The sequence below is a fragment of the Merops nubicus genome, unplaced genomic scaffold, assembly GCF_000691845.1.
Source record: "Merops nubicus isolate BGI_N331 unplaced genomic scaffold, ASM69184v1 scaffold12908, whole genome shotgun sequence".
Taxonomy (NCBI): Eukaryota; Metazoa; Chordata; class Aves; order Coraciiformes; family Meropidae; genus Merops; species Merops nubicus.
This window is the reverse complement of record NW_008623707.1, coordinates 1-12,982: the sequence shown is the minus strand read 5'-3', so window position 1 is coordinate 12,982 and position 12,982 is coordinate 1. Positions and strand designations below refer to the sequence as shown.

Here is a 12,982-nt window from a genome sequence, read left to right as displayed (position 1 = left end):
TAAAGGTTTCCTTCAAAGTTCTTTCTCTGCAGCAGTGGAGCTTTGCATAGCTTAGGATAGATTAGGTGGAAGTCTGCATTTGCATCAGTTTAAAGGGGCTGAGAAAGCAAGTAACAAAGTTGCTTTTGTACTTGGAATTTAGGAAGAAGATTCTGTTCCTTATCTGCAGTCTTTTGCTTAAGTGTGGCTTTATGGCATAGAGGAAAGACATCCACTTGGTCTGCTTGGCTCCTGTCCCAACTCCATCCTCTGTCTGTTGCTTGTGTAGCAGTACTGGCAAATTAAAATTTGTGATGTGTAGCACTTCAATGGCAATGCTGTTTAGACTTTTGGGAATATTGTGCTCTATTTAATCATCTGGAAAACACCAGGTCCCCTTCAGATGTCTTCTCAGAGAGTGTAAAAATCCAAGCTGGCTAGGATTTATTATTACCAAGTGATGGAAACAGTTCGTACAGTAAGATAAGTTTCTTGGTTGCATCTCTGAGTGTAAAGATGAAATACATTCAGGGATGAGGAATTTTAGCTTTTTGGGAGGTTTGTGCTTCTTGAAAGTTTTATTGTAGCATAGGACAATCAACTCATGTATCAAAACCATTGCTGTCTGCCACAATATAAATTACTGAAAGCAATCAGAATACTTTGTCCAATTTTTTTGTTGTTTGTATGGGTTTTGTTGGTATATTTCTAGTTGGATTTCCTTCCTAGAAGTGGGACCAATAAGATAAACAAACCAGCTAACCAATACTGACTTCTTAATTTCTTTCCACAGTTTCAAAACGGTGAAATCATGGCTCATTCAAAGACGAGAGCCAATGATGGAAAAATCACCTATCCTCCAGGAGTCAAAGAAATCTCTGATAAAATATCTAAAGAAGAGATGGTGAGAAGGCTGAAGGTTAGTAAGCAAGCAGCTGTTTACAGACTGAAGTTTCTTGTCCTACAGCATTCAATGATCCTATTACTGTATGTTCTATCCGAAAGGATTTTTTTTTCCTTTGGGCTTTACGTTTTCTATGCGAAGGGGAGGAACTTGTTTGTTGTAGTGCCTTCTGTTCTACCACTGCCTTGAAGTGACTTGTCCAAAAATATTTAAATGCGTTTAAAAAATGCAAATGGAAATAAGCTGTATTAATTTCAAATACTGTTTCAATTTTATTTCAGCTCCTACAGTAAGTCAGTACATTTAGAGAAGAAAATACTGGAAAACACTGAAATGAGAGTCTAAGTTTGGGAATAAGATGGGTGATTCGGAATACATTCTTGCTTATGCTTTTTGGATTGATTACAAAACACTTTATTCTCATTACTGTAGCTTTATCATAATGAGGGTAGTCTTTGATTATACTGTGCATTTCTGTCTCTTGAATTTTTGAACCACTTTATTTGGCCTAGCTGTACAGGAAGGTTGGAGAGATTTGGGGGATAATTATGTTACTACTATGCTCTTTATTTCCCCATGTGCTTGCACAGAAAGGCCAGTCTGTTAGTAGTGTGCAGAAGCAATGCCTGCAGCTCAGGCTGCCCTCTGAGGCAGGGGGGAACGGATGTTAGAGAGGAGCCTTAAGTATTCTAACAGCTGGAAGAGCTTAATTTGGAGTTTGTTTTCTTAAGCAGTTTTAAGTCAGCTGGAACTACTGGTAAACGAACAAAACCCAATAAAACCCCAAAACAGAAGCATTCCTTGTCCCCTCCCACCAGTAACCTGTCTGTGCTTGGGAACTGGGTTGGTAGACTACTGCATTCTATGATGTTGAATAGAAGATGACATTTATAACTTTGTCTATGCATGATGAAAACTTGTTTGGAATGTTTAATTTTTTTTAGCTGGTGAAAATGTACACAGTTCTTACTGATAGTCTTTCTCCTATAGTTGCATCTCATTTTTGGCCTTGAATGACCAATCCCTTCTCTTCTGTCATCTTGATCTGTCTTGCAGGAGAAGTGTACTTTGCAGGATGTCTTGCATTTCTTGTCAGCTGTTTATTCTGGCTGTGCATTCATCAGTACACAGGCAGGGAGAAAGCCACACAAGACTCCTTTTATGAAGGGCTGGATGATTTAGTCTGTACCACAAGTGTATAAGACCTATAGTATAAACACAGTGGCATGTGTTAAAGAACAGTCATTGATAATTAAGTGAATGACTAGACTCTTCATTTCCCTGGCTGCCACATACATGTAAGCATTAGGGCAGGAGCACTTTTCTGTGGATTTTATTTTGATTTACACAAGCAGATTGTCTGCTGTTTGTTAGTGACAGTATAGGTGTATAAATACAGATTACTGGGAAATCTGAAAATCAAATGGAAAATACGCGTGGTGGTTTTCTATTATTAGCATAACTTGCCCCAGAAATTTTTTTGCATTTGTGTTCCATGCCATCTCAAAGTTATAGTGGATTTGGAAAGGAGAGAGACAGTAAATGGTCAGTCGTGAACTAGCACTGAAGATGGAAAGAAGTTGATAAACGCTTGGAAATGATGAATAGTGTGAGGAGAGCATTATATCCACAGTTAATACACAAGAACCAAGACATCATCTAATGGAATATATTGCTTTCACACCAGTGCTCTAATAACATGCCTTTCTGTAAGCTTTCGAGTTTAGTTATTGCTGTAGAAAGATGTAGGAAAAATTGAATGGGGGGAGAAATACGGGCCACATCTGGAAGATGAAGTTCTGAGAGTATATTAATCATGGTGGTCTAAGTGTGATTTCAGGCTCAGGAATCCTCTAACCTGTTGTTACGCAGGAAGCTGAAAGGTATGCTAGGAGAGCTAACTTGCTAACTTGTTTTTCATTGTTTTTTCTTGAACACTATCCTGGATTGCTCTGGAGACAAGATGACTGATTTTTGTTATCCTATATGGAAGTTCATGTTGGTCAGGGAGGAGAAACTGGAGGTTCATTTCTAGAGCAGACAAAACCCATACTAGTTGCAAGAACTCTTATGACATCTGAATATTTATTCATTGCTTTGTTAATGAGATAAATCTTAACTGCTATCCATAGAATAGAAAACATTTCTAATTTTTAAATTAATAATGTATAAGGGCACCAGTGTACTTCAAATGGGTCATCTTATGTCTGGCTGGGGAGGACTTCTGTTTTCTCACAGTAGAAGTAGTATGTGTGCATAAACTACTAATCTTCTGTGCCTTTCAGATTCTCAGATGTTTGAAAACTTTACAGCTGCTGTGATCCTAGTTATATAGAAGTCTTTAATTTTTTAAATTTGTGTTTTATTGCTACCTGACCCATTATAGTAAATATTTTTGGGTTTTGGAGGGGGAGAGAGGATAATTTAAAAATAAAGCAAGCTATAGGAAATTATTGGTAGTGTTTTGGAGTTGTGGGTTTCTTGAGGAACTTCAACTGACATCGCTACTGTTGAAAACCATCCCTTCCTACACTGGTTAAATAGATGGGAGTTTTGGCTTTAATTGTTGGGACTGTGTAATTAAGTCTTTATTTCCATTTTGTTAATTTTAACAACAGTTGAACTCCTTAAAATAACTCACTCTTGTGATTCAAATAAAAAATCGGAGAAAAGCATCATTACTTTTGTTTTGTCAATAGGTTCTTCTCCTTTGGTTTATTTTTAATACAAGGATTTTCACCAACTAGCAGTTACTAATTACAGCTTTTGTTGCTTTTGTTCTATTTAGGATGTCAAATACTTGGTGTCCCAGACTTTTTTTATCTTCCACAACTTTAGTCTATTGAATGCTAATAATACTAATGGGGATCTTGGACAACATACATGCTGCTGGGCTGCACTGGTTTTACATGTGCTTCATCTGAAAGTGCATGCTGTGCTTCTGGAGAGCACAGGGGGATAAATGTGTCCTTAGAGCAGTAGTGGAGAAAAACTTGGAAATTGAGAGAATAGAGAGAAAATTAATTATACCCTAAATACTTGAGGGAGAAAGAAGTACTTTGAATGAAGCTTTGCTGTTTTGTAAGTTTTTCAGTGAATTGCTGTAACAGTGAATGCTACTGGTGGTTTTTTGACCTAGACAACTTGATTATATGGTTTCTCACAAAGATGCATGAAATACCATAGCTAAACTTAAGTAACTCTGAGATTGTGTGCTGGGACAGCTCATAGGATCTTACTAGGTCCTTCCTGTGCCCTGAAAAATGAGACACTGGTTAGTCAAATAAGTACCACTTAATTCCTGATAATACTACTGAAAGAAGTTGCACAAAACTGGAAGAGGAACTTTCAGTAAGGACTCTGTTACAAAGAGTACTTCATTTTATGTACTGATGTCTCTCTTTTTAGATGGTTGTGAAAACTTTCATGGATATGGACCAGGACTCTGAAGAAGAAAAGGAGCTCTACTTAAATCTTGCATTGCATCTTGCTTCAGATTTTTTCCTCAAACATCCTGATAAGGACGTGCGTTTGTTGGTAGCCTGTTGTCTTGCTGATATCTTCAGAATTTATGCGCCTGAAGCTCCATATACTTCACCAGATAAATTAAAGGTAAATTGAATTAATCTCTTTTTCTACACCAGGTTTCTAAACTTGAATAATAGAAGTTATAATCAATTATAATTTTTCCTCCCTTTATTTCTGCTTCAACCTAAGCAATCCAAGCTTTTCACATGATTCTGGGGTAGAGGTGTTTGACCAGGTCAAATGTTCGTCAGATAAAGTGATATATTGTACCTCTGTCAAAAACTTGAAGAGTTTTGGATTTATATTGATAATGAGTATTTTATTGAACTGTCACTGGGATTTGCAAATAGTTAATTACTTTAGAAATACTGATATCTCTATAGCTATTATCATAATCTTTTGCAAGATAGCCAATTCCTTCAATTTGGAAAACACCCCTGCTGTTTCTGATTAATAAAGCAGGAGCTGATTATTGTATTTTGATAGATAGATAGATGTGTTCATCTTTGAAACAAAGAAAAAATATTATTGTACAGAGGATAATGATTTCAGCTGTGAATTGGAAAATTCTGCAATTACAAATATCACTGATCCCACTAGATGGAGATGGTTGATAGAGAAATGCCAGGTTTTAAAAGGCAGTGTATATCTGCCCTATTTGTTTCAGAAAAGTAGGTTTTTAAATTGTATTGTGTTTATTTTTTAATAGAAATCTATCTTTCTTTACAACCCAAAATCAGACTATTTCCTTTACACAATCTGAATCTAGCATGATGAGCTGGGCCTTACAGAAGATCTTGCAGGAGACTGAAACACTGAAAAATGTGTAATTTGTTGTCTCCCTGATTTAAGAGTGTGTGTGAAATTTTTATATTGGTTTGTGTTTTGGTTTTCTCCACAGCAGGATAAAAAGGTGGTTATGGTGGCAGCTATGTCACTCAAGAAGAAATCACTCAATTTCTGGTCTAGTGGTTGCACAAGAAGTGCTTCATAAGAAGGGCATACAGTACAGTTGCAACTGTAGTGCATCCTGTGCTACTACGTATATTGGAGAGATACCTAGGGATTTCTGTTAGCTGTATTTTCTTAATCAAATCTGTAACAATTCAGAACAACACACTATCTAGTTGTCTTATTGATTACACCGCCTTCAGCTGGAGGCAGACATTAACTTTATCTACTCTGCTATATTCAAGTTTGATTGCAGGCATCTTGATTTCTACTTCAGTTTTGAGGGTATGCTTTCCTTTGCTTGTTAGGTAGGCTTAGAGTTTTTTTCTCTTTTTGAGTGGGGCTACTAATTATAATGTTCCTCCTTACAGAACTTACAGTACCAAATGCTACTAAGTTTCAAATGTTGTAGTCTATACTGTTGGAAAGTTTACCTTACTGATCTCATACCTGCAGTGTCAGCATACTGCTGCCACTTGGATAGAGCTCTGAACAGGCTCCACTGTCAGCATCAGCATTCAGTTCTCTAATGTGCAGATTTCAGAATTCAGATTTCCATTTCTTGATGTAGATTTCTAAACCCATTTTGAGAAATAAAGAAAGGGCAAACAATAGAGACCTTTGCCTAGGGCTACTGAGGTAGGCTTTTGCAAACCCATTTCTGCTGAACGTGGCTCTTGTGGCTGCAGGACAAGCTCCAATACAAATGTCGAAGAGTTCCCCCCACTTTATGACAAAGAAGTAGGAGGAAGAGTGATTCCTCTTGGGTTATATCTTGGCACTATTCTTATCCAATATTTAATACCACATCCATACTGCAACTTTGAGATTCTACTAGTATGTTTAGCACCAGAGTTAAAGATGGCAAAGGGATTTGTCTCACCTCAAAATTCTTACCTCTGTGCCTGGTGAGATCATGGAGTAGATCCTCCTGAAGGCTTTGCTAAGACATGGAAAATGAGGAGGTGATGGATGGCAAGCAGCATGGCTTCACCAGAGCGGGAGGGTTCAGCACTGGAGGGAAGGGATGCCATCTGGAGGGCCCATGCCAACCTCACAAAGTTCAAAGGCCAAGTGCAGGTCCTGCACCTGAGTTGAGGCAAGCCTAAGCACAAATACAAGCTGGGCAGAGTATGGATTGAGAGTAGTCCTGAGGAGAAAGACTTGGGTTTGCTGGTTCACAAAAACCTCACCATGAGCCTACCATGTGTGATTGCAGCCCAGAAAGCCAACTGTATCCCCAGGCGCATCAAAAGAAGCGTGGCCATTAGGTCAAAGGAGGTGATTCTTCCCCTCTGCTCTGCTCTAGTGTGACCCCACCTGGAGTACTGCATCCATCTCTGGAGCTCCCAACATAAGGAGGACGTGGACTTGTTGGAGCAGGTCCAGAGGAGGGCCATAAAGATCATCACAGGGCTGGAACACCTCTCCTATGAGGACAGGCTGAAAGAGTTGGGGTTGTTTAGCCTGAAGAAGAGAAGGCTTTGGGGAGACCTTCCTGCAGTCTTCCAGTATCTGAAGGGACTTTTTACAAAGAGCTTGTAGTGATAGGATGAGGGGTAATGCCTTCAAACTGAAAGAGGAGAGATTAGATATAAGGAAGTTGTTCTTCCTTATGAGGGCACTGAGACACTGTCACAGCCTGCCCAGGGAAATTGTGGATGTTCCATCTCTGGAATTGTTCAGGGTCAGGCTGGATGGGGCTTTGAGCAATGTGGTCTAGTGAGAGGTGTCCCTGTGGGTGGCAGATGGGTTGGAATTAGAGGATCTTTAAGGTCCTTTCCAACTCAAACCATTTGACTCAAAGTATAGAAGAGGATAATTTCTTGAGCATGGAGAACGTAAGGTTTTGCACTTGCTTCAGTCTCTTTGGATCTCTCTAACTTATACATTGTACAAGTGAGATATTGAGAGGAGGGGTCAGAATTCCATGTTTCCTTCCTTTGTGTATCCTCAGTATAAGTTTTACATTCCTCACTGAGTGTTGGAAGAGCTTTGAGAAGAGGAATGGAAAGAGCCACAAGCACGCTAAAAGCAGAGCTGGAGCAGGATTGTTCTTTGGGGATCTGGGAACTTCTGACTTTAAGTCTTCCTCAGTCTGGGGAAATCCTAGAGCCCAAATCTCATTTTCTTCTTTGTGTCAAAGAAAACCACTTAGGCAAATGGACTGTCTGCCTGACTCAGCTGAAATGGAGATGTTTAAGGGTGTGTATAGTGGCAGAATGTCAGCTATCCGAATGCGTTCTGTGGTGAAAGCCATGGCTCTGGTGCTTACTGAAGCTGTTACGTGGGTAATTGGTATCAGGACAAGTGTTCACAAAAAAGCATTCAAAGTTCTTCCTAAAGCTAAAGTAAGCACTTTTGGTTTTAGAGTCTGGGTTCTAATGTAGACTTGCTTTATGGAGTCTGATGTGAAGCCATATTGTCCAGTTTGTGAAAGGGCTGCAGCTAAGAAATTGCAACAAAATTTGTTTTAGCCTGTGTTGCATCTATAAATGCATGTTCAAATTGTATCTTCTGTATGCCCAAAAAGAGGATGTCCTAGATATTAAAAATTGGTGAGTACTTTTGGGTTTGTCTTGCTTTAGAACAGGAATAGAAAAAAGTAGAATTAGGAGTAAATTATTACTTTTTAAAATCATGCCACTGTTATTGGTGAAGCATTCAGATGGTAGATGTACTGTACATGTGTGCTGTTTGTTAAGGTTCGTATTCGTATGCAGTACAGTGATGAGTGCTTCATAAATCAGTTTTCAGTTGGGTCTTTGAATCTCACTGAGTAAGTTAGTGTTGCATGCTGAGCTGTAGGATAAACAGTAAAGGTACTTTGTTAAACGATGATGGAGATGGATCTGTGCAAGTTCTAACAGAATAACTGTACCTAGGGCCTGAGTTCTAAGGTGAGGTAGTTTTTTAATTTGGCATTGGTCATTCTTTTTGATACTTCATCTTTCATTTGGTCTTACCTTTTACTGAGACTCAGTTCATAGGTCTTGTAAACTTCACAGCACCTTCTGGTGTACCTCTTTTTCAGCTAGTGGAACTCATTTTGGGTGTGCTGCTGGCCTGCTAGTAGTTCAGGCACTAGTTTTTAAGGAAGAAATCTTCAGACCTGCTTTTGCGTGGTTGGACTCCATTAGATGGGTCCTCTGAACTCTGTCTTTGGTTTTAATTTCAACTAAAGAGTGTAGTTTGTATGCTCTGCAGTTGATCTGAAGTGTGAGCCAAACAGTGATTCTTCTGATCATCCTTATCTAGTACTTCAAAGGCATGATCTTGATCCAAATTCAAACATTAATGTGGCTAGATCTGAACAATGTGCTTGCTGTGCTTTTTTACCAAGAGATGGTGAAGTCACATGTAATCTAATTGCTGATTTTTACCTAGGACCACAATATGTGCTCAGCTGAATGATTAAGGCTGCATCATCCTGAGGTGGTAGCATTAGGGAAGAAGAACACAGCTCTTTTTTTTTTTTTTTTTGTCCATCACTTGGGGAGTGAGGGGAAATGGTCCTTGGAAAATATTATAGAAAAACTTAACAGACTCTTTCTATTATAGCTTTTTTCTCAGGGTTATCTGTAAGGCGTTCTTGTATGTATTATAGCAACTTGAGACCTTTTGGAATTATTTGATTTATACCTAGATTGCTAGGCAAAGTATTACAGGTACAGTTGACGCTGTGAACTGACTGAATCTTTTGGTTTAATACAGTCGTTATGAATTTACAGCTGTTAATTATCTGAAAGTAAAAAGCATTTTACAAAAGGCTACACTCTGTTTCCATTCTGTTCAGAATCAACTGGTTGTTCCTTTATAACCTGCTTGAATTTATTCTGTGTAATGCTTTTTCTGAAGAACTCTTCACATACTGAAGGTTGATAAAGGAAGCAGGAGAATCTTGGTTCATTGGGTTTTGCAAGAGACGTGATCTGCTTGAGTAGCACGATGACTGAGAAATGCACAAGCAGTGCAGTGTAAACATACAATAACACTCTTAGGGAAGCTGCAGATTCTTCTTCTGTCAAAACCTATCGCAGAGTAAAGGAGAAATGTAAAATTCATTTGCCTTCTGAATAACTTTTTGAGTTCTGCAACACATCAGCCAGTTGCAGCTCTGCTTGTCAAGATGAGTGGTTTTTTTTTTTTTCCACAAAAGAAAAACTTCTGCTTCCTTAGGAAAAGGTTGCTTTTCTCAACCCTCTAAAGAAACATGGAGCTGTTTAGAATTACTCCTTGACAATTCTCTGCCATGGTTTGTAGGTCATCTGCTTTTGGATAGTGAAACAGTGTTTGTTGTTGTTGCATATTTTGTAGTGATGAGTAATATGAGTAATTTTAAGAGGTAATTATTTTAATTTTGAAAGTTTTGTTGCAACTGATTAACTATCACTTCTTTCTTTTTAGGATATATTTATGTTCATAACAAGGCAACTTAAGGGTTTAGAAGATACAAAAAGCCCCCAGTTTAATCGATATTTTTATTTGCTTGAGGTAAGCTTCATAACTTATTTCATAACAACTATGAAAATATAATTTTTGAACTTAATCTTGTACTAATTATTCCTTTGATTTTTTTTCCTGTCCAACACAGAACATTGCTTGGGTCAAGTCTTATAATATATGCTTTGAATTAGAAGACAGCAATGAGATTTTTACACAGTTGTACAGAACACTGTTTTCAGTAATTAAGTAAGTATTGTTACCTCCAATTATAATATATGATTGTGTGGTTTAGAGGTTTCTAACCAAGCTTAGTTTTGTAATTCAGTTTAACTAAGGGTAGCAGTGTAAACAAGCTGTCAGTTTTGCCTGCTTTAAGACACTACTTTTTTTTTTTTTGGAAGAAACTTACTTTGTTTTTTTACTGTTTATTTTATTCTGTTCTTGAAATGGAAAATGAATGGTGCAACATGAACTTCTAAGGAATTTGAAGGATTGTTGCTATAAAAACGTGAACCAGAAAACAGTGGACACTGGAAGGTACTGCTAGAGATAGTCTAGTCTGCCCCCCTTGCTAAAACCAGGGTCAGCTGAAGCAGGTTGCCCAGGAATTTAACCAGCTCTGTTTTGAGCGTCTCCAAGGATGGAGACTCCAGGGCCTCTCTGGACAATCACCCTGAAGGCAGGTTACACAGGAACATGTTCAGGAGGGTTTTCAGAGTCTCCAGAGAAGGAGACTCCACAGTCTCCCTGGACAGCCTGTTCCAGAGTTTAGTCACCCTCACAGTAAAGAAGTTTTTCCTTATGTTTAGATGGAACTTTCCAGTTTGTGCCGATTGCCCATTGTTCAGTCACTGGGCACTGCTGAAAAGGGTCTGGCCCCATCCTCTCAGCACCCACACTTTAGGTATTTATAAGTACTGGGAAGATCCCCTCTCAGTCTTCTCTTCTCCAGGCTAAATAGACCCATGTCCCTCAGCCTTTCTTCATAAGGCAGATGGTCCAGTCCCCTAATGATCCTTGTAGCCCTCTGCTGGACTTTCTCCAGTAGTTCCCTGTCTCCCTTTAACTGAGGAGTCCAGAATTTGTCACAGTACTCCAGATGGACCCTCACTAGGCCAGAGTAGAGCGGGTGTGACCTATTGGTCACACTCTTAATGCAGCTCAAGGTACCATTGGCCTTCATGGCTGCAAGGGCACAATGCTGGCTCATGGCTTCACACCTTGCTGAATGGCAGCACGGGCTTCCAGTGTGTCAGCCACTCCTCCCAGTTTTGTACCACCACCAAAGCTGCTGAGGGTACACTCAATGCATGTCCCTTCATCCAGGTCATTGATGAATATGCTGGACAAGTCTGGACCCAGCGGTGACCCTTGGGGAACACCATGAACTGCAGGCCTCCAGCTAGTCTGTGCTGCTGATCACAACCCACTGAGCTCTGTCATTCAGCTGGTTCTCAACACACTTCAGTGTGTACTCCTCTAACCCCTGCTTCCTGAGTTTCCTTATGAGGATGTTATGGGAGACAGTGTTGAAAGCCTTGCTGAAGCTGTACATTAGAAAAGTTTCTCTTTCTTATGTTTAAACAATGTTCTGTATTTCACCTTTGTGCCTGTCGGCCCTTTGTCCTGTCACTGGACATCACTCAGATGAGCCTGGCCCTGTCTTACTCCCAGCATCAGATATTTAAACCTGAGGAGAAGTTCCTACCTAAGCCATCTCTCCTTGAGGGTGAAAAAAGATGTCAGATCTCTTAGCCTCTCCTTGAGAGCTGTGCTAGTGCCTTATTCACCTTTGTGGCCTTTTGCTGGACTGACTCTAGGGTGCCTGTGTCTCTTGTGTGCTGGGAAGCCCAGGACTGGACGCAGAACCCAGATGAAGTCTCACTGGTGTTGAGTAGGGGGGAGAGATTTGGGATGTTCTAATAGACTATTTTTTCTTGGCAGGGACAGATGCAGTCCTCTTACTCTTTTACTACAGTAGTAACTGAAGAGGTCATGAGATTCAAGAACCTTTTAGAAAGTGGTATATGCAGCCAAGAAGCTTAAGGATTTTGGCTGCTGCAAACACGTGTGATTTAATGATGATATTCGGTGCTGTTTGGCGTCGGCATAGAGAGCACGCCAAACAGAGGTGGTACTTCATGTGAACAGTACTAAGAGTTCTTGTTTTTCATTTCAGCAACGGTCATAACCAAAAAGTACACATGCACATGGTTGATCTAATGAGCTCTATCATTTGTGAGGGAGATACTGTGTCACAGGAACTTTTGGATACAGTGTTAGTTAATCTAGTGCCAGCACATAAGGTAAGACTTAACGATGGCTTAATTTTTTTTTTCCAGTTGTGATTTGTTTGGTGTATGTATTCAGATATTCAGATCTCATTGAGAGAATAGCTGTAGCAAATGTGTTCCTATTGTATTTTTGTAGCAAACAAATTATTTTTAATCTCCAGAAAATTCAGTAGCGTTTTGTTGCTATGATTGTCTTGCAGTAAACCAAAATATAAGTGGTCACAATAATCTAAAAGCTTTAATGTCATGCCAATGTATATGCGTGGGTTTTACGTCCAGTCAGTACCAACAGACCAATGTAAATGACACATAGAAAGTGTCCTATAGATGAACTGGGGAAAAACTTGAAAGTTTGCATTTTGTTCTGACACTTAAATGTTTAAAAAGCAAGGAAGTCTGATTTGTTCCGAAAACTAGCTGGATCCCACTACAAACTCTTGGGCTACAAGTGTAGAGGACAACTTAAGTTGTGTATGAGATGAAACACTTCTGGGAAATAATCTAGGAAATTTATATTTAACTGGATGTTAGACAGTTATGGCTGTCATCTAAATTTAATTTATTTAGTGTGTTCAGGAAAGGGCTAACTTTCCATGTACTCATTAGAACCTACAGTAAGGTTAAGTGGGCTTCAGAATGCCTTTATTTTTTTTAACCTTAGTCTAACAATGGTGTAACAGAATAGACATCACAAGGTGCTCTCTGAAAAATATACAAAGCAGTGCAACATAGTGTGCACTACCACAAGGCATCAAGTTCAGTAAGCAAACAGCACATAAATTATTTTTCTATCAACAGTGGAAAGACTATAAAGGCTTTAGTATAGCTTAGTAGTTTGTTGGTTTTTTTTTCCACTGGAATTGTTTTAGCTGTGTCCTTC

The 12,982-nt window shown here is 39.2% G+C and overlaps 1 protein-coding gene across 1 annotated transcript; it reads left to right on the top strand.

Moving 5' to 3' along the window:
• Positions 1–772: 772 nt before the first annotated feature.
• On the top strand, positions 773–12,114 carry LOC103777608 (sister chromatid cohesion protein PDS5 homolog B-like; the record flags this gene model as incomplete). Its single annotated transcript, XM_008945167.1, has 5 exons — positions 773–898; positions 4,292–4,495; positions 9,770–9,856; positions 9,957–10,054; positions 11,988–12,114. Coding segments are annotated over 5 exons (642 nt in total), but the record flags the coding sequence as incomplete, so codon positions are not given.
• Positions 12,115–12,982: the final 868 nt, after the last annotated feature.